The sequence below is a fragment of the Pollicipes pollicipes genome, unplaced genomic scaffold (genome assembly GCF_011947565.3).
Source record: "Pollicipes pollicipes isolate AB1234 unplaced genomic scaffold, Ppol_2.1 Scaffold_4881;HRSCAF=5763_pilon_pilon_pilon, whole genome shotgun sequence".
Classification (NCBI taxonomy): Eukaryota; Metazoa; Arthropoda; class Thecostraca; order Pollicipedomorpha; family Pollicipedidae; genus Pollicipes; species Pollicipes pollicipes.
Window position 1 is genome coordinate 32,656,748 of NW_023596576.1, and position 27,923 is coordinate 32,684,670.

The window sequence follows — 27,923 nt, forward strand, 5'->3', positions numbered from 1 at the left end:
GCGCTCACGTGTTAACAGCAAATGTTTAATTTCGGAAGCTGACAAACACACCGGAATATTTCACTAGTGTTGGATAAATGTGAAACGCTCATACGCACATGAAGGAACAAGTGGCACTATGGAACCTCTGGGAACTTATTTACTGAGAGTTTGCATGGAAAGCTCGAGACGAGTAACGCGACATGATCTATCCGTGCGTGTCCTTTCCACGTGACGCGCTCCGCGCGTGTCCTTTCAACGTGACGCACTCCGTGCGTGTCCTTTTGACGTGACACGCTCCGTGTGTGTCCTTTCGACGTGACACGCTCCGTGTGCGCCCTTTCAACGTGACACGCTCCGTGTGTGTCCTTTCAACGTGACACGCTCCGTGCGTGTCCTTTCGATGTGACACGCTCCGTGTGTGTCCTTTCAACGTGACACGCTCGTATGCAACCTTTCAACGTGACGCGCTCCGTGCGTGTCCTTTCAACGTGACACGCTCCGTGTGGCCTTTCAACGTGACACGCTCCGTGTGTGTCCTTTTGACGTGACACGCTCCGTGTGTGTCCTTCCGACGTGACGCGCTCCGTGCGTGTCCTTTCGACGTGACACGCTCCTCTCCTCCGCTCTCGTCTCAACTGCATCATGCACATAAAGCTTGCTGGGACAGCGCTGAAGAGCACACCCCACAAAGAAGCCGTGTTCCACTGTCCCTCGCGCCTCACGTGTGCCGGCCAACGCCCCACGTTTTGCGCGCGTGCGCCGCTGGCACCGCCACCTACCGGGCACCAGTATGCTGGTGAAGCCGTCGCGGTGTCCGACGCCCAGCACGTCCTCGTACGGGCAGAACTGCAAGCCACTGACGCTGCCCGACATGCGGTGTCGCAGGTAGGGTCGGTCCGGCGGCGTGGACACGCAGTCCCGGTACACCTGGTCACCACCGCAGCCGTCACCACACCACCGGTCACCAGGTGAACAAGTGCCATCATACCATCGGTCACCAGGTGAACAGGCGCCATCATATCATTGGTCACCAAGTGAACAGGCGTCATCATACCAACGGTCACCACGTGAGCAAGTGTGATCATATCAGAGGTATCACCAGGTCACCAGGTGTCATCACAGCGGTTGCCACCAAAAGAACAGGCGTCACCACACCATCAGTCACCAGGTGAAAAAACGCGCAAAACACCATGATTACGATAAGTGATTCCCGGGTGGTCCATCGTTTTGGAATGTATGAACCATGCAACCAAGCTCAATATTTTTCAAACCATGTGCCCAGGAAGGCCCAGTCATAGATTAATACTCACATCCAGATAATGTACCGCATTAGCCTCGCATTTGATTAGCTTACTACACAAGCTCGACACCTCCACCCAAAGTGTTGAAGAGGAAGTGCGCATACACACACCAGACATCACGCGTCATTTGTTAAAAGTGTAACACACACCGACGAAGCACAAGATATTCAGTATCTGACCAAAACAGCTGGGAGAAGCCACGGCACAAGCCGTCTCCATCAGCCAATGAGAGGCGCCGCACCTCGACCGTGTTGCCGACGGCGGCGGCCAGCAGGTGCTTCTGGCTCCACTGCAGGTGGCTGGCCCCGGCGCCCAGCCGGTACGACTGCAGGCAGCCGTAGGTTCGCAAGTCCCACAGCTTGACCGTCCGGTCCACGCTGGCCGTAGCCATGTACCTGAGACACGGTGACGGGACGGGTCAGACACACTGGGCGGAGCAAGCACGCTGACGGTGGCTGAGACACGGTGACGGGACGGGTCAGACACACTGGGCGCATGTACCTGAGACACGGTGACGGGACGGGTCAGACACACTGGGCGCACGTACCTCAGACACGGTGACGGGACGGGTCAGACACGCTGGGTGCAGCGCGCCCGCTGACGGTGGCCCAGTACCTAACCCAGGGCGGAAGAACAGGTCGACCAAACTAGGCGGTACAGGTTGGTGAGTAGCCAAGTACCTAGCCCAGTGTAGAGGTCGTAGCCCAGCGTACGGAAGCGGATCGCCCAAACAGCTCCTTGCATGCTAATCGCGGCCGCGCATCCGCGTCCGCACAAGACGCTCCCCTGGTCCGCATGGAACGAGGTGTACAGCTAGCCATGACGGCTCGGCCGCAGCGCGTCGTCTACGCCGCCAGCCGCCGGTCTCGCCCGCAGTGTCACTCACACGCCACTGTGGTCGACGGCCACCGCCTGCCGGGTGCGGGTGACAGAGCACCTTGGCCGCCGGCTCCGAGAGGCCGGGCGTCCACAGGCTGACGACGCCGCGCGCGTGACCCAGGCACACCACCGCGCTGGCCGGGTTCTGACACATCACGCCCAGCCTGCCCATACGCGTCTGCGTCTGCGCCACCATCTTGCCCGTGCTGACGTCCAGCCAGCTGAGGTAGCCGCGCTCGCTCTGGAGGAGGACACGGCCAGCGTCAGTGGCAGCCAGCTGAGGTGGCCGCGCTCGCTCTGGAGGGGGACACGGCCAGCGTCAGTGGCAGCCAGCTGGGGTGGCCGCGCGCTCTTTGGAGGGGACACGGCCAGCGTCAGTGGCAGCCAGCTGAGGTGGCCGCGCTCGCTCTGGAGGGGGACACGGCCAGCGTCAGTGGCAGCCAGCTGAGGTGGCCGCGCTCGCTCTGGAGGAGGACACGGTCAACGTCAGTGGCAGCCAGCTGAGGTGGCCGCGCTCTCTTTGGAGGGGACACGGCCAGCGTCAGTGGCAGCCAGCTGAGGTGGCCGCGCTCGCTCTGGAAGGGGACACGGTCAGTGTCAGTGGCAGCCAGCTGGGGTGGCCGCGCGCTCTTTAGAGGGGACACGGTGGCAGCCAGCTGAGGTGGCCGCGCGCTCTTTGGAGGGGACACGGTCAGCGTCAGTGACAGCCAGCTGAGGTGGCTGCGCTCGCTCTGGAGGCGGACACGGCCAGCGTCAATGGCAGCCAGCTGAGGTGGCCGCGCTCGCTCTGGAGGGGGGGGGGACACGGTCAGCGTCAGTGGCAGCCAGCTGAGATGGCCGCGCTCGCTCTGGAGGACACGGTCAGCGTCAATGACAGCTAGCTGAGATGGCCACACTTGGTTTTAAGGGCGAAGGTCAGGGGAAGGGCGAGAGGCATGGTGGGAAGCCGCACACCAGGTGGCCAGCTCCTCCTCCCCCCCCCCCCTGCCCCAGCGGGTAAGTCGGCCGCTCAGTGCCTGCGTATACAGCCGTCAGAGATTTCAACAACGCGCTGATTATTGCTGAAGGCTAAATAGTGAGCATGCAATAGCAGGGTAGAGAAGAAAACAGGCACATCAGATAAGCCCAAGACGGCCTATTCGTGTCAGCCAATGGCCGTGAGGGAAAACTCACGCAGGTTGTCAGCAGAAAGTGGTACGGCAGGAATTCCATTTTGAGCGTGCGGTAGAGTTTCTTGAGGCAGTGCAGCTCCGTTCCCTGGCTGTCGTACACAAACACCCACTCCTTCTGTGCCACCGCGAACATGTTCTCGTTGTGAAGCCACCTGAGAACAAACGGGACACGTGAAGTGATACACACGAGACCTTCGATCACACGGCAGCGACAGGCGCTGGGGCGGCCGACACGGTGAATGACTTTTTAGTTACCTGCGGCGGTGGCAGCTGCCCATAATTATTATCTTGCTCAGGAGAAAGACACCAAAGCACTTCTTTCCAGCACCAGCCAAAAACATTAAATTCAAAGTAGCTCACTTCCACGGCAATCTATATCAATCTGGTTGAAGGGAATGTTCCACGTTTGAAGGTGTCATGAAACTGTCTCACTTGCAACTATTGGTATATCGAAGTGAAAGACTGCTCGTGAACAACACAATTTATCCATTCAGGGAACATGTTCCTTAATACGGCATTGTCTGATTGCGCCATGGAACAACCGTATAAAATTAGAGATATTGCTGAACTGGCCGTGTGTGCCGCCCCGGCACCAAATTGTAGTACCTTAACCAGGCGAGAAATGGTAGTGGCGGCGCTAGACGAGTTTGCTACAGCAGATATTGTTATGGGCTCGTGTTGTTGGCCCTTCTCGCCGGATTCCTGCATATTTATCCGTGAGTTTGTTGTTTACTTGTATTCACATGCTCAGTTATGGCGCAACTCTGAAGCAATCACCAGCCTCACTTTACAAGTTTTATATTTACAAGTCTTATTATGCATCTCATTTCTGTAATGTCTCGTGCCCATGCTCAACTTCTTGCATTATGCACCACAATACGTGATTCGTGTTTGAATCTTACAATGCTTCACAACACTGGGCGAGATGCAAACAAAGTACCTGATATCTGAAAACCGTGCTCACAAACGCCATACACGAGTACTTTGACGATCATATTCTTCCTTTGCCTTGCACGCCGCATGCCTAATGGGGTGGCAGCATTCGAATGACGTCTCTGTGGCGTAATGCACGTCTAGTGACCATGAATAGTCTGCACGAAACAGGCTGCGTCATCTTAGCGGGCGGGTGGCTCAGAAACTAGGGAGACTTAGATCTTAAGAAAGGTAGGGCTGTTAACTGCAATCGGATGACCTTCAAGCTGGCTATTCTATTCAAAACCTTACACAATGTAGAACACTCTCATTCCTAAACACTTTCAAGGTGCCAAAATATGGCAAAGTGTTGCTTACACTATTCTGCCGCGACGGAGGCCCGACGAACGGTCGGGCTTTACTGTTCTGATGTTCCCTATTCACACTCTTCCACTCCAACAACACAAATGTCATTGCAGTTTACGACAGGTGCGCCGCTCACGTTTTAAGGATAGATCTCGACGACCCTCGTATTCCTAGAGCAATTGCAGCCGTTACCACAGCTTCCCCTGAGTCATCGTTTTAACAGCCCCAGCCTCCCATCGGCCACAACCGCCCGGTCCCAGCCTCTCTGCGGCTACTACCGTCAGGCCCCAACCTCCCTGTGGCCATGACTGCCACGGCCATAACCTCCCTGCGGCTCTGGTCGCCGCGTTCGCTGCGCTCACTTGACATCGTGTACGGACTCTCCGACGGCAACCTCACACATGAGCCGCTTGGTAACCCAGTCGAAGGCGGCCACGTGGCCGAGCGCGCCGCCCATCACCAGGTGGCGTCCGTTCCGCGTGTAGTCGACGCTGTACGGGCCGAACTCCCGCAGCCGCAGGTCGAACCGCTTGGTCGCCGACGTGATGTCGACGGCGCCGACGATCTCCTCTTGCGAGATATCGACAGTGTCCTGCCCTCGTCCGCCTCCAGGTACCTGCCGAGCGAGAAGAGTTCAGGCGTGACACACGGCGGGCCCGCCACACTCCACCGCAAGACATCAGGTGTCGTGACAAGCCAGAGGGATACGAGAGCAGATCAGACGGCGCAGCCTACTTTGGACTTCCTTAAGGTATGGAAGAAGAAGCATATACGATGGTCAGAACGACAACAAACCATTTATCAGGTCACAACGTCTCTTTCGAAAAGTGCAGCATGCACAGGGAATTCTCCACTCGCGAACCCGCGACAAATGGGAGTTCTCCTGATCCATCTTCTAGCCACGAGAATCTCTTTCCCTTCCCCCGTACCACATCTACAGCATCTGAAGACAAAACGTGACAGTCTAGGCTCATCCCCCTCTACGTGTAAGCGACACGGGGCGAGCAGCTCGCGCTGCGGCTGCGGCCGCGGCGATTGGCGGCGAACGTGGCGCGCTCCACTGACCCGGACTCCTCCTGCAGCAGCAGTTCGCTGGTGGCCATCTGATGAAGCGCCTGCTCGGCCAGCCGCTCGCGCCGGCGCGCGCGCTGCTGGTGCGGCCCGCGCCGTACGGCCGACACGTCCAGGCCGTCGCCCCAGTCGTACTTGTCCAGCCGTGCGTCTGAGTGTGGCACGGTCGCCTGGTGTGGCGCGAGTCGGTCAGAGCCGTCCGTGCGCCGGCCGGACGCCGCTGGCGGCGACCCGGGAACGCGCCCCGGAAGCGGGCTACGCAGGGTACAGGCGAACGCACCGGACACTCGCGTCATGCTACGCTCTGGTGTACGGCACATACACATGGCTGTGTACAAAGTCAACCTAATGAATCATTGGTTTGGGTGTAATTATGACCAGTAATCATTCTGCATGACTTCTTGAACAGACACTGCTCATACCATGCAAGTGGCACAGCTATTGTTGTTTTTCCCAGGCTTAGCAAAATAAGCAAAGCCCATTCAGATGACACCAGCCATCTATTTTATTCAAAACTGCACACAATATCACCACACAAAAGCAAACATTTGTGACAACTTTGCATGTGGTCCACACCATGCACCATTTGGTTGTGTTTGCCACTCACCTGGGAATGGATCATCCTCAACATCTCTCGGCCTGTTCCATGGCTGCCTGCTTGTTTTTTTCTTTTTGTTGCTCTTCAAAACATTCGTAGCTGCAGAAAGCTCTTTGAGCTTGTGTGGGACTCTGCCTGCCTGGCGCATCTTCCTTCTTTCTTTCTTGTTGGTCCCACAGCTGGGACATTTGATGAATCCATTATTTATGCTTTCAATACAACAAATTACTGGTTTTCTTCACTGAAAAATACATACATCGAGATAATATGGCTGATCAGGGCCCATCAATAGCCTGTACATTGAGACCTAGGAAATGATGTTAATATTTTTCTTTCAATTAATCATCACAGCATTAATATTGAGCATGCTCAGGGAGTAAAAGGGAACATAGCTAACCCACCACTCAAAACCACTGTGAACTCCAAGAGCAAAACTATCTTTGGGGAAACAGAGGTGGTATAACTGTCTGGAAAACCCCATGCAACACTCTTCTGCCAATACACAAGCTATGAAGTATATACTTTTTTAGTAGTACTTATGAAAAAGTATATACTTTTTCAGTATATAGCATAAAAGTTTGCAGAAATTTTGGGGGGGTCAGCTGTACAGAACAGTTCCAAAAATCAGTGATGAATCCTGTCCAGATAGTCCTTTGTTTTTTATGCTTGTCATTGCCCTACTTACAAAGATGCTAAAAAAGGATTCTGGCCACTAACATAAGCTACGCATTGCCAACCTTGCATCACATTTATTCCTAAAACCATTCACTTAGTGAAAATGGTTCGGCACAGGAACATCCACAAAGCTCTGCAAATCAAAAGTGACCATCAGGATCAAGAGGAATATTGTTTTAGTTCATCAATGCTGGCCATGACTAGAATATCCCTTTGCCTGGGGCAGTGGTCTATTGGACAGTGAATCAGGCAAGGAGTAGGCAGATGAACACTGATATACAGCCTTTCTTTTTATGGCTGACAGAGTGCAGCTGTCTACTAAGTATGGAGCTAGGCCTTACAAACCATGTTGCATATGATGCGTCTCGTCAAGATTGTGTTACCCTTTTATTATATAACTTACCACATTCAATCAGCAAGCAGTGTCATCTGTGATCTGATGCAATGCATATCAATGCATGCACAGTCCCATTTGTGATACCGCATCTGGTCTTGAAAGTATGACTGTGTAATCCTGCTGTTCTATGATTATTGTTGACATGAAGACATGTTCTAGAACAGTAATATCATGCCAACTACAAAAATGCATTTAAACCAACTGTGAAGATGCCTGGTGCTGAGGCCAGATTGAGGAAACAAATCCAGCACAGGCATGTTATGAAATGAGCATTGTGGGTTTGACACATGGTTGCCACTGATTTCAGTGCAACCAGAGACAATGCTTCCAAGAATTAGAAGGCTGCAATAGCAATTTTCAGAAAATCCTCCAAACACTATTTTACAAAAGCAATGTGACATACATCCATGCTTGAGCCTGAGGTAATATGACACACATGTATGCCCAAGCCACACTGAAAGCACCTATGTCACTTGAGGGCCACAATGGTAGATGCCACTTCACTCAGTGCAGTGGGACATTTTGGTCTGACTGTGACTTTAAATAATCATAATTTCTTGAAAATTCGGCTCTATAAATGCTGCAATTGGTCATGAGAGTGTAATAACCTCAGATCTATGTGGTGACATGCATGCCCCGACTGTTGCTCGGAGGTGTCATTGCACAAGCATTTTTGATGTCACATATAAGTGGATTTATGGTAAAACCAGCATGATTTTCCAAAACAATATCTCTTAAGCACCCTTTCGACCAGTTTTCAAGAGGATCGCATGATCGAAACCTAGTGTTTTTGATCCCTGAAAAATAAGTGACGTCTACTTGGAGAACACCGGTGGGGCCACGTGCTCCCTGGTTCGAACCGTGCCTCACCACCTTCAAACAGCCTCACACACTGCTACGCCAACACAACAGCCGCGACGCTCACCTCCACAAATCACCGCACGTGGAGGACCCCCGTGGGACGCGACCGGGAACGGTGCACGCCGGGAATAATACTTGCCGTGCTTCGCCTCTGCTCCTGCGCCGCGATGCGGCACAAGACGTTCGTTGTGGTACCGCTCAAGGCTGTAGGTTATGGCGTCCCAAATATATGGTCTCAAAATAGGACTTTCATGACGTAATAAATGTTGTGCATGCAGAGCACAATTTTCTTATGATACAAACTTTGTTTAGTTACATTCGTTTTATACTGTATCTATATTTTTAAAACTAATGGCTGTTGAAAATGGTAGATTTTTAAATAATGAATGAAGTAAAATGATCAAAAATGCATAGCCACTGGTAAATTAGTGGGTTGGGTTTTGGGTCAAGGTAGACCAATGCAGCGCGGGCGTCACCGTTTGATTTGTTTTGTTGCTTGCTGGCTTGGTTGTGGGTAGTGGCGGAGCCGTTTTAATCTTAATTTCTTGTTTTTCTCTTCCTATCTAGTAAAGTTTTTGTTTCGTGGACCAGCAAATTTCAAAGCATGACGAAGAATCGAAGTCTAGCTGGAAAATGGGCCGTTGGTCTCCTTGCTCTCACGTTCGTTTTGGTGGTGCTGGCGTTCAGCACGCAGAATTGGCTTGCCAGTGATGATCGCTTCTATGGAGCAAAGCTGGAAAAGATGGGTCTTTGGGTACATTGTTTTAGAAGCTTGCCAGACCCACAAGACTCATCATTACGGCAGTTCTTCAGTGGCTGCCGCTGGCTGTTTGAGGCATACACCACAGGCTACTCAGAGATCAGAGGTCATCTGACACCCCGTAAGTAATATTTCTGTTCATGAGCTGTGGTCTGCATCCTATGATCCCAAGCTATGAGAAAAATTGCTATTGATACCCATAGTCTTAACAGAATGTATGTTTATGTAGGTTTTCCTCATCCTTTGATTCCTCAGCAATGTTCCTCATTAACAGTTTTAATTTCAACCTGGCTTTTCTTTAGTGTGGCTCAAGTCAGTTTTCATTCACACTGAATTCAGCTTTTGAGCTGCTTTATGAGGATGTCTTGATTAATGACACATACCTGGACTTTAGGAACGCCTTCAAGTCGTCACACACGTCTCTGATCTCCAAGCTCAGGACTAATGGCATCAATGGCGATTTACTGAATTTGCTCAAAGCGTTTCTTTCTGACATGAAGCAGGGAACAATGTTGGAGGGGCATTGCTCTTTGTGGGTTTCAGTAGCCAGTGGTGTGCCCCAGGTTCAAGGTGCAACATTGGGACCGTACTTTCCCTGGTTAATGTTCATGACATGTAGGACCAACTAAAGAGCTGTGCCATAGGGCTTGATTCCCTGTGATGCTTTTAGATAAGAGAAAATTGCACTGAGAGGTAGTATGCCATTTCCCAGATTTCAGAATATTCATTTTACATGAAGCATAATGCAGGCATGTCTTGCATAGCAGCAACATATGCTCATCATAAATCTGTGGATTTAACATTCAGCATAATTTGGGCCAGCCCAAGTTTGGCACATGTGTTTGTGGGGTGTACTCAGCAGAGATGTAGTAAGTACAGATATAGCAGGCCTAGGCATCTGGTTTAGTGGGCGAAGGCATAGGCATTCACGCAGCAGATGACTTTTTGCTGACTGCACCATCACAAGAGATGCTCTGTAGGGAAAGTTGGGAAATCATGGTCTGTGATTGGAAATGTCAGATGATTATCTGTGTGCTGCAATGCAAGGTTGTGCATTAAGTAAAGCTTAACTTCAGTGTTCTAATGAGGTAATGGAATCAGAGCTTGAGAAGGTCTAAGGGTAACCTAACCTAAGTATGTAAGTTGTGAAGCACATTTGCAAGGAGTGCTATTCATATTGGTAAGACAGTGCTGTTTGTTTTGTTCCTTGTAAAATAACCAGAAGAAAGAAGAGATAGATATATTGATATTTTGACTATATGCCATTCTTGAAACAAATGCAAGTGGTAAATTCAAAATCACCTTTTACATAAAATTGCCTTTCCATGTATGTGTACAAACTAACTTTCACATAAAAAACTGCAGTTTCCTCTCTTGGCAGTGAGATTTTGGTTTGAACCAATTTCCTGCTGGCTTTGGCTTCAGATATACATGATCAAGAACACTGGTTTCAGATTCAGCATCTTGCTCTTTGTTTGCAGTCTCAAGTTTTGGAGTTACCAGCTTTGGCTTTGATCCGAGCTCTATCGTACTGTCATGATTTCTCATTTGACTTTGCCAGTAGTGTAGTGGTTAACGTGTCTGTGTTAACGACTGCGCATCTGGGAAACCAGAGGTATGGGCTTGATTCCCTGCGGTGCCCGCCCCTCCTGCCAGGGTGAGAGGCAGGTGACGCCATATAGCCTCAGCAGCTCAGTGCGTCGTAAAGCCCCAATGACAGACACATGAAACCACCAGTCTGGGGTTGCCTGTAGTGTAGTCTGCTTTAACCAGTGCTGTTAACCACTATATTGAAATTTGTGTGGAGAAGTGTGAAACCTAACTGCTAAATTTGCAGAATGTAAATGCTATATAAATAGTTTATAGATTGTTGTGAAGGACAGGTTTGGGTTTTTTGTTGGAGGGGGTGGGTGGGGGAGGGGGATGGTTTGTTAATAGGTTGGTTGTACCAGTTTTTTGTAGTTAACTTCAAAACATTTCAGTCATGAATAAACAATATGCTTTATTGTGGCTGCATTATGTCCTGTTCAGCAAAACACCTGGAAAGAGATGGCATTATTTTTGAGTAGTTTCCATCCCCATGGCTGGGGTGCTGCTTTAAAACTTCTTTTACTGAAAGTGTAGTCACCATTTTGAGGTGAGGCTCAGTGCTGTGCATGGCACGCTCACTTGTCCTCATTTTCAGCATTCTTCATAGCAGTGCAGATGTTCTACACGCTTTGCTTCCTGTGTACGGCCGTCAGCGCTGTGCTGGTGGTGATGCTGATCCTCTGCATTGACGAGGACCGCGAGGTTTGCTTCCTGCGCACCATGGCCGTGCTGATGGCGCTCTCAGGTACGCCATGGTTGCCAGCCAAGCGCTCTGCATATAGATGTGTTTGGATGTTCTGATGACGGGTGGACGGAAAGTGGCGACTTTCTGCGGATTTGTGGGTAAAGCATGCATAGAGTGAAGTGGGCAGTGATTGTGACCTATTTTCAGTGCCGAAATTACGCAGCAATTCGTTAAATGACTGATCGTTCGCCGATCGTCTCCGGTAACGATAACGACTCCCCGTGACGTGGTACGTCTGCGCTCTTACAGGAGTGTTTGGCACGTTTGCGGTCATCATTTTTGGCGCGATGGGACGCTCTTACGAATGGACCACGGATAAGCAGCATAACTACCTCTCCTGGAGCTACGGACTCGGTAGGTCCAAGTCACACACCGTCATTCCGTTACACTCGGGACCTGTCCATCGAGCTGGCGGACAAGGACAATCACATGCTCCTAATCGAGCGCATCTGCATTGCAGGTTAAATAGACGACAAAAGAGCTGTTTGGTGCTTTATAGCCCATGTGTTCTTGGTATGTGTGAACTATCTGCTTCAAGTCACGCTTTAGAATTATATATGTATATATATATATATATATATATATATATATATATATATGCGTGCATCAGAATTATATTTATATATATTGTATATATATCTGATATTTTGACATGGTACCGCTCGACAGGGTCCGCTGCTGATCGCGACGACGCGTTTGCGTCTGCACAGATGGTTATGGCGCTGTGCTTACGTTGAATCCCCGCGAGCAAGGAACATTGACGCACTCAGCTGGCGGGCCCTTGGCGGGCTTGCCGCCGAGTCGTCAGGGGAGTGCGAGCGGTGCATGTTATGTACACCTCGAGTCTGGCGGGTGGGCGTCAGATGATGCTGTCCAGAGAGAGGAGAGGCGCTGACAGACGTGCATCTGCTTCATCTGGTGGCGCTCAGCGTGTGGGCAGGGTGTCGTCGTCAGTTGTGGCCGGGGGTCGGCTGATGACAAGCGATATCGCTTGCTTGAAACTAACCGGTGTCGGCTGGTAATCTGCACTGGGCGGTGTCAACAGCAGCGGCAGCGGCAATGGCAGACCACTTCACACTCAACGATCACGGGCCCGCCCCTCACTGTAATCTCCGCAATCTCTCGCCCATCATTGATTCGTGTCGCTGCGTGCACTGACTGTGGCGTGGTGCCGCCAGGTGTCCTGGCCGCCTTTCTCGCCTTTGTCGACATGTCTCTATTCCTGGTGGATGCCCGGATAAAGCAGCGGAAGCTGGAGGGCCGCTACTCCGGCAAGCCGCGCACGCTTGACTCGACCGTGTAGCCGGGCGGCGGGCGAGACTAACTCAGGGCTTCGGCGGCCGGCGGGTAAGGCTAACCAGTGGGTTGCGGCGGGCGAGACTAACGCGGAGGTGCGTCGGGCGTGGCAGGGGACCAGCTCTGGGGTGCCCTGCGCCGGAGGGGTAACAGCGCCGGAGTGCAGGAGCTCATTACTGCTGCATGCGCTGAAACCTGTAAATGCTGCACCCGTAACGCTACAACCTATCATGGCATGAACGCGCTATGTACCTAACTAGCGACGAGAATGGCTGCTTGGTCGGGCACGTGTTGGGCTCCAAGTTTCTGGGTCTTGAACGCGACGCTCCTATGTTTCAGCGGTAGTGGCTGCATTCCTGCAGCTCGTGCTCTGCGTGCTGGTGTGGAACGAGGCTCAAATCACGAACAAGAAGATCGCTCGCAGTGTGAATGCCGCGGCGGCTGCGGGAGACTACTAGCGATCGTGGCGCCATCCGTCGGCAAAGTCCGAATCTGCACTTCAGTTAGCGCCGCAACTGCAGCGGTCGCCGTCTAGCTCGCGTGGTGCTTTCGGTCGATCTCGGCTGAGCCTGAACTTCAGTGACAATGGTTGACGGCGATCGGCATACTTCCTGGAGTGGCGGAGGCTCCAGTGACGGCAGTTGACATACGTCCTGGAATGCTAGAAGCTTCAGTAACGGCGATAAGCGCACGTCTTGGAGTGGCGGAAGCTTCAGTGACGGCGATAGGCGCACGTCTTAGAGTGGCAGAGGCTTCAGTGACGGCGGTCGGCTTTGGGGGACCGTCGCGCCGCCAGTGGATCACGCCTGAACCGGCATCCTGAACCATGAATGGCCACCGCCTACGCGGCAGCCATTGGCGCGGCTCACAGAATCTCGGCACATTTGCCACACGTTCAGTCTGAACCCGCTTTTGTTTTGCCTGATTGTGGATAGTCCGCATATGTGTAAATTTTTTTTAGTGATACTGAGTACGTTCAATTCTGCACGAATGGCCTGGGTGAAAGAAAGCACCGAACATTGTTACAATCATGTGGCACGTTAACGCGCACTCGTGTGTAATTGGGGGGGGGGGGGGGGGGGAGGGGTACGGTGCGCGCGCCAGCACAGCTGTGCTGCTGATTCCCGTCCAGTGACTAAGTCAACGTCTTGGGCTGAGTGAGCAGCGTAGTCAACATTCGAAAGCTGGCGCATCCCTCGCAGGGAAGGGTATCATCGTCTGTGCTTGACTGAGGTCGTGCCACGCAACGCACTGTGGCTCTACCGGTACTGTATAGCGAAGAATGGCCGGAGTCTCCTAGTACTGCCTGCGTGGTGACCTCGATCGATCCGTCCACACCGTGAATCTGTTCCTGTATCTCACTGTATGTCGCACTTGTTATCCGTCCATTAAGACTGCTGACGCTCACTGGTGGCGTGTGGGGCCTGCGCGGCCAGCGCCACCATGTGCGGGTATGGCACGTTAGCTCCCGTCTCGCGTATCAAACGCTCATTCTGTAACATACAGGACGCGGTGCATGTGTGAAGACATTGCCATTAATACTTGATGCACATTCCGTTCCGAAGTATAAGCCGATTGGGCGTATTTTTCTACTGGACTTTTACAGTCGGGTTGGTCTCGTATCCAACCGATGATGGCTGCGGAATCTGGTTTTGTGCTCGATTGTCTACAATAAAGCCAATCTCGGCGGCCATCGGGTTTCTCTTCGCATTCGTTGCACCATGCTTCTGTGGATGGATTCATGTGTGTGGCTTTAATTGCACGTGGAAAGGCTCCGCAAACTGGGGCGATCATGGGCGGCGCCTCCGACTTTTCCAGGGGGACCAACAGGTAGAGTTGCATTCTGGGCGGAACGTGAGGCCTGCTGTCCAGATGTTTCCCGAAGTTACGCCTCCGACTTTTCCAGGGGGACCAGCAGATCGAGTTGCATTCTGGGCGGAACGTGAGGCCTGCTATCCAGATGTTTCCCGAAGTTACGCCTCCGACTTTTCCAGGGGGACCAGCAGATCGAGTTGCATTCTGGGCGGAACACGAGGCCTGCTATCCAGATGTTTCCCGAAGTTACGCCTCCGACTTTTCCAGGGGGGCCAACAGCTGGGCGGAGCGTAAGGCCCGCTGTCCAGATGTTTCCCGAAGTTACGCCTCCGACTTTTCCAGGGGGGGGGGGGGGGGCAACAGATCGAGTTGCATTCTGGGCGGAGCGTGAGGCCTGCTGTCCAGATGTTTCCCGAAGTTTTAGGTGTTTTAATTGGACGCCGCAACGTGGGAAGTCGCCAGCCGCGGCCGTCTCGCTAGCATTCAGTGAGGCATGCACCTAGGGTGATCGACCGGGTAAGGCCAAGTCCGTAATCGCAAGTGTGTTGTACTTGAAGCTGATAGTCCCGAGTCTCTAGCGCTGTCGAAGGTACACAAATGCACCCTTCGCGCGCGATTATGACTTCCGGCATCAGTGGTATTCTGGCTTTATGACTGTTTTTTTCCGGCATCAGTGGTATTCTGGACGTGACTACTGGCAGGCAGGCCGCGCTTAGGAGTTGGAGGTCAATGGGGATTCGAACAAGAAACGTCATGTCGGCCGGTGAGCGATTGACATGCCCGGCCGGTAGCGCTCCCACAATGACGTGAACGCAGGGCTGCACTTTTGGGGCGTAATTATAAGTATTTTTTCCTCACCACTGTAGTCGGCAAACACTACACGGGTAGGCCGACAGCAGGTAGGAATGTGCCTTCAGGATGTGGTTTTAGCAAAAAGGTCATGTCGGCTTACAGGCGATTTCCATCTGCAGCCAAAAGTTTGAAAATATCCGGTGTGACCTGCCAATCAGCATTGACTTAGCTTTGTCGGGCGTTTTCTTGTGTTCGGCTCGACTCTTTTTTAGCTGGCGTGGGACCGGCTCACAATTTTTGCAATCCGACTCAGCTCATGGCTGATAGCCTTTTCACTCGTATAGGTGAAGCTCAGTTTAGACCCATCGCTTGTGTTGAATCATCTGGCGCAGGGCTCACGGCTTGCAAAATCAAAGAGCCAATTCAGTTCTGGCTCGTTACCTTATGACTCGTGAGCCATATGACCCACTGACACGCGTGCACACCCACACACACCACACACACACAGGTATATATATATATATATATATATATATATATATATTAACTATACCTACTTTGCGGTAATTATGAACGTCCCCCGAGAGTTGCGGTGACAGTGGTGATGACTGCATCGCTGTATGCTGAGTTAGCAGTAACAGCATGTCGGGCTGCCATTTGATGTTTTCTTATTTCATGGTTAGATTCATTACTGGCGGATTAGACGTACCTGCTACTCACCACTTTTTCCTCGAACTGCTAAATGTGCATACACCTGACGTCGTGACGTCCAATGTGGCCGTTTTAAATCTGAATTTGATACATTATTGACGAGTGATGAAGGGACGCTTGTGTCACCCCAATCGCCTGGTGCAAATACGAAGACCTTTACAGGTCACTTCAACCGTTTCCAGAGATGTGTTCGACGCACTAATGATTGAGTAATGTGTGCTGTGGTTTTTATCTCTACCTGGCATAAGGTCTTACATTGGCCCTTTACAGGTCATATTTTTCCGTGTGCTGCGGTTTTATCTCTACCTGGCATAAGGTCTTACATTGGCCCTTTACAGGTAATGTGGACATTGGTACGTGTTCCTGACGTAACTGCGAACACGTGACCGTCTTTAAATTTCGATCAGATGTGTTAATGACGAACTGCTTGCTGGCCACGTTTTCGTCGTATGCATATATAAGTCCGGACATGAATGCATTACTTACTACACGAATTCTCTGTCCATTAGATCCACTCTTAATTATTTGTCCGTCCCCTTGGCTCAGTTGGTTCGAGTGTCTGCCTTCCGATACACCCACCCGTGGCATGGTGGGTTCGAGTCGCTTTATGGCGCTTTTTATTTGCCCCTGGGAGGCATGGCCTGTTACGGCACGTTAAGCTTTCGCCACTAAATTCTGCCGTGGCCTGGAATTGCGCGATCGCACGGTGGGGGTCAGGGCTCACACAACAAGCTCTGCTTGGCGTGAGCGCTGATCCCAGAAATCCATCCATTCAAAGGGCTCAGATCAAATTTAAAAAATAAGAAAAAAATATTGACGGTGGTTGTAGAACGCTACCCACCAGTGTTTCGCTCTTACTATTCGGTCCTAACGCCTCATTCTGTGGGCTATCCGCCCGCACTGTTTGCCCTGGAAAGACCGCGTATGAAGTGAAGTAACGCTCCCGAGCCGTCCATGCCTTTTACTCGTCCGTCGCGCTTCTCAGCGCCTACCAATGCCAGAGCGTACGCTGTCAACTCCGCACTAAGTCGGCCCTCTTCCGTGTGTGCGGAGAGAGACGAGCTTGGCCCGGTCTGTGTCGGGAGAAAGCGTCGGGGGCAGCGCCGCGGCGGCCGCCAGCGAAAGGGAAGAGTTGCAGGGCGGGGCGGGAGGCCCTGCGCGGGCGGTCACCCCGGTCAAGAGCGCGGCCAGAGCGGAGCCGCGTCCGGCAGACACGCTGCTGTGGCCGCGCGCGTGTGAACCCGACATCTTCGAAAGGCTGGAGATGGAAGGCCTGGCGGAAGTGGTCGACTGCAGGCACACGCTTGGACCGCACGTACAGATCCCGGACACCCACGTTCTATCGTGGAGGAAAGGAAGATGGGGGAGGGGAGTGGTCCGGAACAAGGGTCCTAGGATCCATCTGAGTGTCTGGGTGTACGTCTTGGCCGGGACGAGAAGATCCAGTTCTGCACGAGACACACGCAGCAAGTTGTTACGGTAAAATGCATATATTTATATGTACCTTCATGAAGCCTCACTGCATTATATATTATTGCACAATGCACCGGTGGCTATTCTGCCGTCCTAAGGTAAAACCCTAGATAATAATTTTCAGCCATTTTGCACCTTTTATGTCACGTGATTCATGTACTCATGCTGATTTCAGTAATTTAAACAATCGGCTGAAATTTTCACAAACCTTGAGCCAATTCTTTTAGCTAAAAGTATGTGAAAATTTCAACTATTGGTTTGAATATCCGCCTGCAGCATGAGAAAACAAATCAGATAGTATAAAAAACGCTAAGTGACTAGAAATTAGCATATGGGGTTTCACCTCTGGATGGTAGTATTGTCCGGTGTTAATGTGTTAACATTCTGGGTAGTGCCTGCCATTTATGCCGCAGTGAAACGAAGTCGATAGCTCGGCATGATATTGTTACAAAACTTGACAGGTGTTTCGCACCTATCTGCACCAATCAGATGTGTCTTCCCTAGATGCGTGCTACCCGGGTGCTGTGGCGTCAACCGACACTTTAAGAAGCCTACAAAAAATGGCCTTCGCGCGCACTAGTACAATCCGGTTTCACCTCCGCTATCACCTCGCCCTGCTCGCCCCCCCCCCCCCCCCCTCCCCCTCCAGCCCCGTCCAAACTCCTACGTTCGAGTCATCCCTTCTCGCGAGCCGTCCTTCTTGCCGTCTGGGTGACCCTCCCCGGTATTGCCCAACACGGTACGGAACGGCTCCCATGAACGGCGCGCAGTTCCCTGAACGTGTGCCGGCGCCGAGAGACCGAGCGCCGCTCTAGCCCGCGGCGCTGGCGACCCTCCACCACCTCCGCCACCGCCGCCGCCGCCGCCGCACTGCGAGCGGAGAGCTCGAGACGACTGGTCGGCGCCGGTTCCCTGATCGTGAACATCATGAAGCTCCTCCTTGTCGTGGGCTGCCTGCTGACGACCGCCGCGGCCCAGAGGCGGCCAGGTAAATGGCCCGGCCGCTGTGCGGCGCCTGCCGCTGTTGGACCGATGCTCTTCACTGATGCTGTAGCTGTGTGTTCACTTGAAAAGCAGGCAGTTCTTTCGACGACCCTCAACTGTACGGATACGAAGCTCTGCTGAGGCAGGCGGACGGGCGTGGAGCCCGGCGGTGTGTTTCCCGTGTTGGATTGTGAATGTCTGATGCAAAGCCTTTCAGAATCGCAGCTCTATTGGAAAAGTCCCAAAGGACTTTAGGGATGGCGGGTCCGTTTTGTCCATTTCTGCAAGGTCCTCTGACGTTCAAGATTCTTTACTTTAAAAGTGTGTTTGTCAACGGATCTTCTAGGGTAAAGACTTCAATTTCAGATTTTGCCGTGGGATATTTCGGGATCCATTTTGGTGGAGAGCATTGCAAATTGACTAACCTGAGGTAAAAATGTTAAAAGTTGTTAGGGAGCGTTAACGACCTTCCATATACCTGGAGGTCCTTGTTAAACGACGTTAGTGCTAAATCACGATCACATTGACGGTACTTAGCATTTCGAGCTGCGGTCATTCGGAGAAGTGTGCTCCTCCTGAGTGTAAGCATCTCTTGAGATGCTCATCTCGAGTTGTGCTGATCTCTTGAGGATGAGCACACTTCTCTCTATTTATTCTTTTACACCTCTTTTGAGCATACCTCTCACTATAGAACGGTCAATTCAATTTTATTTAGCACTACAACGTTGTTTGACTCGCAGCTCCCGGTATATTCAGGGTCGCCAACTCCACGCAGGAGCCTTGAATTCATCATGCCGAAAAAAACTAGGAGCTGCCTTTCTCCTCTATATCAAGCTCACCTGAAGCAAAGCAGGGTTAAGAAGCCTCGTTTTCAAAATATAAGCCTCAAGGTCTTGCTGGCCTGGCTAAGTTCTGGGATCTCACGTCCATGTCGACAAGCATGAGGCATATTTTATATAGATGCAGAGACTGCTTATCCATCCCGCTCCACCTGCGTTTTTGTTTTCTCAAGCTCAAGTTGCAAGGTTAGGTTTTTAGAACTGTCAGCTGTCCAAATGGACACATCGCTTTTTCACACGTCTCAAGTGAACGAAATTCGGTACAAGTTTGGAACGAACCGAACAATTTATTGAAACGTTCGCGATCTAATGAGGCTACATGCAGGGTCTCGGGCACGTTATTTTCGCAGCCTCTGGGTTTGAGGATGCCTTGTCCATGTGCTTTGACGAGGCGTGGGGGACATGACAGAGTAAGAGTTGTCCCGATGTCCATGTGCTTTGACGAGGCGTGGGGGGCATGACAGAGCAGGAGTTGTCCCGATGTTCTTGATCATACCTTGCCATTAAATTGACGAGGCGTGAGAGGCATGACAGAGCAGGAGTTGTCCCGATGTTCTTGATCATACCATGCCATTGGATGTGTTTATGCCGTCGATGCACGACACATCTGCCCATCTGCTCCTGCCTGATGCGGGCTTCGAAGGTTGTAAACCGGCCACCAGCGCGTCGGTCAGCTAGCTGTTTGCTGAGCTGCTGGCTTTATTCAATGATGGTTACATCGCACTCCGTTTGAAGGTATTCAAACTCGTAGTTCATTATATTTGTTGCCAACCGTGCGAAGGCTGTTCGAAAACAAGGAGCGCGAGTAGACATGCAGCATCAAAGGCAAGTTAAAAAATGACAAGTTCTCCATCACAAGAAAATGTGGCTCATTTAGTTCCTCGACAGATCTTAATCTCAAGTCCAAATGGCTGTGGCGAGGAAAGGCCCCAAAACATATCGTTATCACGTGGAATAAGGGCCATAACGTAGACGGCGTTCCTCCGGCGGTCCTGATCGTGCGGTGCCCTGTTTTTTTGTGGTGTAATTCTGTTCGAATTCTTCAAATGTCGTATGAAATCCGAAAATGTGACACTGTAAATATGCACAAGTGGTGTGGAAACATGGCTACGAAAAATGCCACCGGCGTTGCACGTTCGCTTTCACTTTGACAAAGGTATGAAGTGGACTGCAACACAATGCACCTTATCGCAATACAAACAAAAGGTATTAGACACACACACACGCGCGCGCGCGCGAACGCACGCACATGCACGCGCGCACGCGCACGCAGACGCACACACGCAGACACACACACACACACACACACACACACACACACACACACACACACACACACATATATATATATATATACATATATATATACACATATATATATACATATATATATATATATATATATATATATATACATATATATGCATACATACATACATATATATATATATATATATATATATATATATATATATATATATATATATATATATATATATGTGCGTGTATATGTATATATCATTTTCATCTATCCTATTCCATGGCACTGCAAAAAGGCACTGTCGTTGCGCACTCGTTTTTCGTTTAAATAAATAGATAAAGCGAGGGCATTGAACAAGAAAGTGAATACGGTAGGCTGTCAACACGAGGAACAACATTCAACACATGATGCTGAAGTTAGAAGGCTTGGATGACTTTAGAAATGAGCTGTGCTCTAACAGTATACCTATTTTTAAACAGAGGCACTTTTGAGAATACCAGAATCAAAAACACATCTTAAAAAACGCTCAGAAGTCGTTTTATTTACATACACGCAGCGCCTTATTCAACAGCAGCACCACCCTGTAATATACCCCTTACGCTAAAGTGAATGTGCGTGCTTAAAACACAGTCCTGAATTACGCCCCCAAGAACAGGGCGACATATTGCACGAGCAGCGCAACAAGGACTTTAAACTACTTCCATCCGTTCATATCAAGCGGCCGGCACGCGTTCAGACTGTCGGTGATGTGTGCCTGCCTTGTCACCGTCGCCGACGTATGTCGGGTGTCGGGTGTGCCGGTGCCGAGGCTGCCGGACCGAGCCAGAGGGCCGCCCTGGGCCGCCCTGGACCGTCCTGGGCCGCCCCCGCCACCCTGGGCCGTCCTCGCCGCCCGCCCCGTCCCGTCCTGTCCATCCTGTCCCGTCCGTCCGGTCCCGTCCCGCTCCGCCCCGCCCCGCCCCGCCCCGTGCCGTCCCGTCGGCACCATCTCGCGCCTTTTGACTGCGGCCGGCCCGCCGACCCGCTTCGCAGGAGGCGGCATCGGCGGACTCATCCAGAACCTGGCCGGAGGCTTCATCAGTCAGCTCGGAGGCCAGGGCCAAACTGGTCAGACGGGTCAGACTGGAGCAAACATCTTTCCCGGCATCACGGGTAAATCTCTACGAAAACTAGTCACAGATAGATAGCGAGCCGCACAAAAACAGTTGTTGACGGTGTCTGCAACTTCTGCACGGTCCAGGTGGTTGGAAGCCGTCGAATGTCTCTGCTCGGCGTACCGCTCACAGGACGCCGACTGTCTGGTGGCGTCGAAGCTATCTCACACGATAACACAACACGCGACGTTGCACCGCGCGGGTGCGGTCAACAGCCGGCATGGAGCAAACCTGTCACGACACAGTCTCCAACATGGCCCTTCTGGGATGACCGAATTCCTATGTCAATATCTTCTGTCTGCTGGCATGACCTGATACTGGCAATCGTTGCTAAGAAGCATGTTATTTAAACTTGAACGGGGAAAAGACAAATATGATTCATTATACTTAATAAATGCGATGAATGGCGATAGAAATAAACGATGCATGCAAAAGCAAATGTTGAGAAGCATGAGTTGGTGATGGAAATACATCGCATAATTATATTAGCGTTTAGTGAAATGTGTGGTGCTATCCCAGCCAAAGGAGTGGGAAGCTGCTGTGGATATGTATGTGCGGTTATGTATGCACGAGCATTACGCACATGTAGCATTGCTAAACGGCATGCACACACACGGTCCTGCGCGATAACATTTCTAACAAAACACCGCCTAACGTTATCCCGCAGGCGACCGCCTAACCATGCAGTGCTCAGCAGTACTTACTCATTGTCTTGCGCGTACTGCCGCGTTCGGTCCTGTCGCCGCCCGCCGGTGTTGATTTGACATTACTTCCGAGAAATGTATAACCCGTACTTAGTTCGCATGGCGTGCTTTCTGGCAGTGACGTGTTCAGGGAGTAAGCGTTCGCCGGCACCAGTAAGCGGGTCCTGTCCTCCCTGGAGACGCCACTGCCGCCCGGCGGACGGCCGTGTGAGACGCTCCGGCTGGTTTGCAGGCACCACCACGCCTCAGCCAGCAGAGTGCTTCCCTGGTCAACAGTTCCAGCGCGACTGTAACACCTGCAACTGCATCAACGGCCGCATTGCTTGCACGTTGATCGAATGCTCAGCGGCCCCGTCCACCAACCAGTGCCGCGAGGGCCAGCGCGTGCAGCAACAGTGCAACACGTGCACGTGCAAGGGCGGACGGTTCCAGTGCACGAACCGCTTCTGCCTGGGCGGCAGCAGCGGCGGCGGCGGCCAGCAGGAGGGAGGCTTCTGCCGGCCCGGCGAGTCGTTCCAGCAGGATTGCAACACCTGCTTCTGCGACAACAGTCGCTTCGCCTGCTCTCGGCGCCAGTGCGGCGGCGGCAACGGCGGCGGCGGCGGACAGCAGGAGGGAGGTTTCTGCCGGCCCGGCGAGTCGTTCCAGCAGGACTGCAACACCTGCTTCTGCGACAACGGTCGCTTCGCCTGCTCTCGGCGCCAGTGCGGTGGGTTTCAGCAGTTCCTGGGCCGTTGAGCCTGGCGGAGCGGCTCGGAGCGAAGGGCACGACTCGACACCGCCGCGCCTGGGCAGCTGCATCGATGTGCATGCTATAAATGGTCGCTAGTGGGACCTGCATGACTTCTTCGTAGACCTTTCTCATTCCATCTACTGATTATGCATGACTGCTACATCAATATCCATCTTTTATTTTTCGATTTCTACGCGAGCCAATGGATGTCGACTCCTGTGATCGGTCCACTTCCCTTCGTGGTGAGATGTGGTGTCCAGGCGTGCTATTCTGACCATGAAAATGCGACCACGGTATGTGCTGCCATCTCTTTTACATTGCGTCAAAGTGAAAAGTCTGAGATTTCTCGCAGCATTTACATTACCGCAATGGATTTTGTCAGGCCTAGTTTAATAGTTTGGATGCGTGCTCGCTATTTATGAATTATCATATTTATTTTGTTCGCTAGCGGTTCCGAGGAATTTCTTATGGCTAATGTGCGTATCGACTTATCGTTGATTCAAATACACGTTAAATATCGGAAGGATATGGTAACTTCACCTGCTATAAGTGATTTAATGGCATATGCGCACAAACTGTACGAAAGCTACAACATGATTTACGGAATGGCGCAGTTGGTGTGAATGCATGACGTGACAAGAAGCGATTGCGAAGTTCTGCACGGAGAATGAAGTAAAGCTGACAGCAGCCATTTCCAAGTTATTTGAATTGACAGTGCTTGCCACTCGCAGCTTCCCGAGCCCGTCGATCTCACTTCAGCCTCGACTTGACAGCCCTGGGCCTGAGCACAAAAAAGCGGATTCCGAGTCCTGTCCCCGGCGTCTCTTATCCAAGTCCGAGTCTTGAACCCTAGGATCCCGAGTCAAAGGTAAGGTTCCTTCCGTCCCGCTGTACATGAGTGTAGTCTGAGTCCTAGGTACTCGGGTCCGAGTCATATGACCCTGAGTCCGAAGCCAAATCCATCAGAATCTCACAGGATCATGTGGCAAATATCGTGATGACTATGGACATCCGGGGGCAAAATCGTTTAGGACAAAAATGGTCATGGGTCTTAGCGCCATGAGACCTAACCAGACCAAACGGAACCGACTTTGACACCTCCAAACTATTTAACCCAAACTCTCTAAGCCAAGAAGGTATTTAAGGGCATGCTTTTGCTATCGAAAACGTGTTTTTAACAGGTGTCTTTCGTTGAATGTACATCAAAATTATTCTGGTGTTGTTCATGCATATCTTATAACTAAGGTCAAATGGTTAGACTACAACCATACCAAACGGTACAAAGTAAGGTTACAAGTCTTTTGGTGGAGTTTATTCTGAGTTCAGTGTCAGTTCACTTAAGTCCGAATAAAAGGTTTGCGACGGCCAGAATTATATGTATATGATTTCTCAAAATCGCTCTTGTGATTCGCAATCACTGAGATCTGGGTCCGAGTTACAGTCCTCTGTCTTTTAAAGCCGCAGTTTGAGTCCGAGTCCAGATCGCCTCCGGGAGGTGGGCCACCAGAAACTCTGCCGATTCGGGCCGTCGTCTGGCCATTATCAGCGGCGGCGCCAGCCGTCGCAGCAGCTGGCGGCGCCTCGCTCCAACGACACGGCCACCTCGCTCCCACTGACACGCTCAGCAGCGGTGACATCCGGCCCCGAAAGTGGCGCCAGCGAGCGGCGCCGCTCGTTCGGCCGGTGACAGCCGCGGCGCGCTCGGAGCTGACCCTCGGCTGACCGGCCGGCAGTCAGGGGTCGCCGCGCCGGCGGCAGCCCGAGGCGAGGGTCTAGACGAGGCGGTCAGCACGCGCACTGGCGCACCGCGCCGCGGGCGGGACGCAGTGAAAGTGTGAGCAGGGTCAGGGCGGCAAATGGCTGTTATTAACTCCCACGGGCCATGTTCGTCCGCACTGGTGCAATGTTCAATGAAGTGTTCCCGAGAAGGCCCGAAAATTGATTCTTGTCATCAGAGCCCATTTGACGTTGGGTGAGTGGGCTGCATATTAGGGAGGGAGCAAAAGGCGAAGCAAACATGGGGAGCGAGGCACCCCACATGAATGTAAGCCCACATGTATGACCTCGATGACAGCAGCGGTGGATCTAGGTGCTTGCAGGAGCCAGCCGCTGATGGACGAGCGTCATGAGGCCGCAACGCCTCACGAACGCAGCCTAGGCTTTGATGGCGTCCTAGGCCAGAGGTGTCGCGACGACATCTCTGGCCGGCCGTCGGTTATGGTCCCAGAGGTGTCGCGATGACGTTTCTGGCCGGCCGGCGTCAGTCGGTACCCTGACGCAACTGGGGTCATAACCGACAGCCTTACAGGTGTCGCCGCGACACCTGTGTCGTGTCGTCGCGACGGCTCTGACCGGCCGTCGTCAGGCGGGACCCCTGACGCAACTGGGGCCACAGCCGACGGCCGACCCGGACAGTACAACACGGACCTCAGGCGCACCAAGGCCGCGGCTTCCGACCGAGGGGAGCCAGCGGAGAAATGGGTCAGCCGGCCGCCTCCCTGTGCGTGGCCAGCACCGACAGACGGCATCCTTGGACGGCAGGAACAGCTGCCGGCGTGTCACCGTGCTGCGCTGTCGCTGGCGTCAGGGTCAGGGCCGACGAGGTCCGGCGCTGCGCGTGAGATGACGAGGCGCGCCTCGGGCGCCGCCCTCGACTCGTGAGTCATTACATTTGGGCGTCTGTCGCACGGCGTGATCAAATCTGGGGCGTTATTAGCAGCCCACGGAATTCACGGCCAGTCATGGCAGCTTGTGTATTAAGGTGACCATGGGAATGCCAGCGAACGCGTTGCCTTCAAGCTGGTGGGGTTTCCAACGTGCCAAGGCCGCCACGTGATTTTCTGCCACATGTGTGACTCGCTCTTCGAGCGGAGCGGTAGATGTTCGAGGCTTGTTAAGGGTTTCGTGTGAGATCTGAAGGCTGTGGCCATGAGCGTAGAAAGGTAGTGGGCTCCTGTGGTACCAAATCACGTCAGGTCCCATGAAATCCATATGCTGCACCCTAATCAGGTGTGACCGCCCACAGTGCCAGAGAGTTGCCTGCCCGCGCTCGATCGGAATGTCTAGTTTATTGCGAGGACGGGACTTAGAGCGAACCTGACGGCAGACTTTGCCTGCGGTAGTCATACCAGTGTGCATTGCTAGCCGTATGTCATCGAATCATTAAAACAATTATACAGTATGTTTTCGATAAAGTTGGAGGTCCAGCAACGAAGAGCGGTCAATAGCGCAGGACTTTTCTCCGAAGTTTTATGCACACCGGCGGGCGATTCGTCTTGTCACATACAGCTTATGATAGTTTTTGCTACACGTTTCCGTGAACGCTTATCTGCTGACAAAAAATGGAGAAATTTCAATTTCATGTCGAGTAATTGGCTGCCAATTGTTTTTAAATGTACTGAGTTGTTCGCACCCAACCAGTTCACGGCTTCGCAACTGGAAGTTTGTTGAAAGTGTGCGTGGTCTCCAATCGAAGAGTTGACAGCGCAAGGTTTGGTTTTTTCCTTTGCATACTGTTCCAAAACCACAGGACAGCGGTGGAACACGGCAGCCATCATTGATTAACCCAGACTTATGGCGTATCCGTAAGAGGCAAGGCAGGTCGCACAAGGCAGGTGTGATCGCACAAGGCAGGTGTGCTCGGACTGTAAGAAGTCGCGCGGGGCTGACAGCCGAGGCAGCCGTCATACCCAACCGTCGCTTCGCCTTCGTCTCGCTTGAGGTGGCTTTGAGTTGACGTGTCTCGCATCTACAAGGACAAATCCTGCGCTGTCAACATTGTAAATGCAGCCCACGCGCGCACGCAACCCTCCAAATTACGCTGCAGAAATGGTAATCACAAGATGTGACGAGGTCACCTGGTCCTTGAAAGGCTATTGTTGAGGCATGCAATCAGATTACGCGGCGGTCCGCACAACAACCGTCGAATGTCGGCGCACCCCACGCTGGGGGTCGGGCAGCGGTTGACAGTGACGGCGATGGCGCTAACAGCCCCGTCCAGCCGGGCCCGCCGGCGCTGGTCACCAACGGCGAGCGGCATCGACGGACTGCGACGACACTGACGCTGCTCCAGACCCCGCCCGGCCGGGCCCGTCGGCGCTGGTCACCAACGGCGAGCGGCATCGACGGACTGCGACGACACTGACGCTGCTCCAGACCCCGTCCAGCCGGGCCCGCCGGCGCTGGTCACCAACGGCGAGCGGCATCGACGGACTGCGACGACACTGACGCTGCTCCAGACCCCGCCCAGCCGGGCCCGCCGGCGCTGGTCACCAACGGCGAGCGGCATCGACGGACTGCGACGACACTGACGCTGCTCCAGACCCCGCCCGGCCGGGCCCGTCGGCGCTGGTCACCAACGGCGAGCGGCATCGACGGACTGCGACGACACTGACGCTGCTCCAGACCCCGCCCAGCCGGGCCCGCCGGCGCTGGTCACCAACGGCGAGCGGCATCGACGGACTGCGACGACACTGACGCTGCTCCAGACCCCGCCCGGCCGGGCCCGCCGGCGCTGGTCACCAACGGCAAGCGGCATCGACGGACTGCGACGCCCCTTCTGCCACGACACTGATGATGCTCCAGACCCCGACACCAGGGACGCCTCCGCTGCTGCTGCGCTACAGACCATCGCGGCCGCTCTGGGCCGGCGCCGGCCGCTGGCCCGCGGACCCGAGCAGCGCTGCCGGTGGCGGCCCCCACCCTGACGCCGCCCTCTCGGTGTCGCTGTTCGCAGGTCTGGTGGGCGGTCAGTGCGCTCCTGCAGACAGCACCTGCCCGGCGGGCTGTGGAAAGGTGACGGACGAGCGCGGCTGCGTCCGGTGTACGTGCGGCGCGCGGCCCGTGCCGCCGG

At 52.9% G+C, this 27,923-nt stretch overlaps 2 protein-coding genes across 3 annotated transcripts in view; one reads left to right on the top strand and one right to left on the bottom strand.

The window, feature by feature from the left end:
• Positions 1 to 27,923, bottom strand: part of sev (receptor protein-tyrosine kinase sevenless) — a 130,994-nt gene that overhangs the window by 18,118 nt on the left and 84,953 nt on the right. The gene's annotated exons all lie outside the window — the stretch shown is intronic.
• On the top strand, positions 8,689 to 13,686 carry LOC119101096 (uncharacterized). 2 transcript variants are annotated; one of them, XM_037224363.1, is made up of 5 exons: positions 8,689 to 9,095; positions 11,160 to 11,309; positions 11,559 to 11,663; positions 12,488 to 12,656; positions 12,945 to 13,686. In XM_037224363.1, exons 1-4 carry the CDS (start codon positions 8,819 to 8,821, stop codon positions 12,610 to 12,612), a joined length of 657 nt encoding a protein of 218 aa, XP_037080258.1. In that variant the 5' UTR covers positions 8,689 to 8,818; the 3' UTR covers positions 12,613 to 12,656; positions 12,945 to 13,686. The 2 variants fall into 2 exon arrangements, with proteins under 2 accessions (XP_037080258.1, XP_037080259.1); XM_037224364.1 differs by lacking the exon at positions 12,488 to 12,656.

Coding starts and splice junctions, on each gene's coding strand:
- LOC119101096 (XM_037224363.1), top strand. CDS start 8,819: ATGACGAAGAATCGAAGTCTAGCTGGAAAATGGGCCGTTGGTCTCCTT. Junction 9,096..11,159: donor CAGAGGTCATCTGACACCCC/GTAAGTAATATT, acceptor CCTCATTTTCAG/CATTCTTCATAGCAGTGCAG. Junction 11,310..11,558: donor CGTGCTGATGGCGCTCTCAG/GTACGCCATGGT, acceptor GCGCTCTTACAG/GAGTGTTTGGCACGTTTGCG.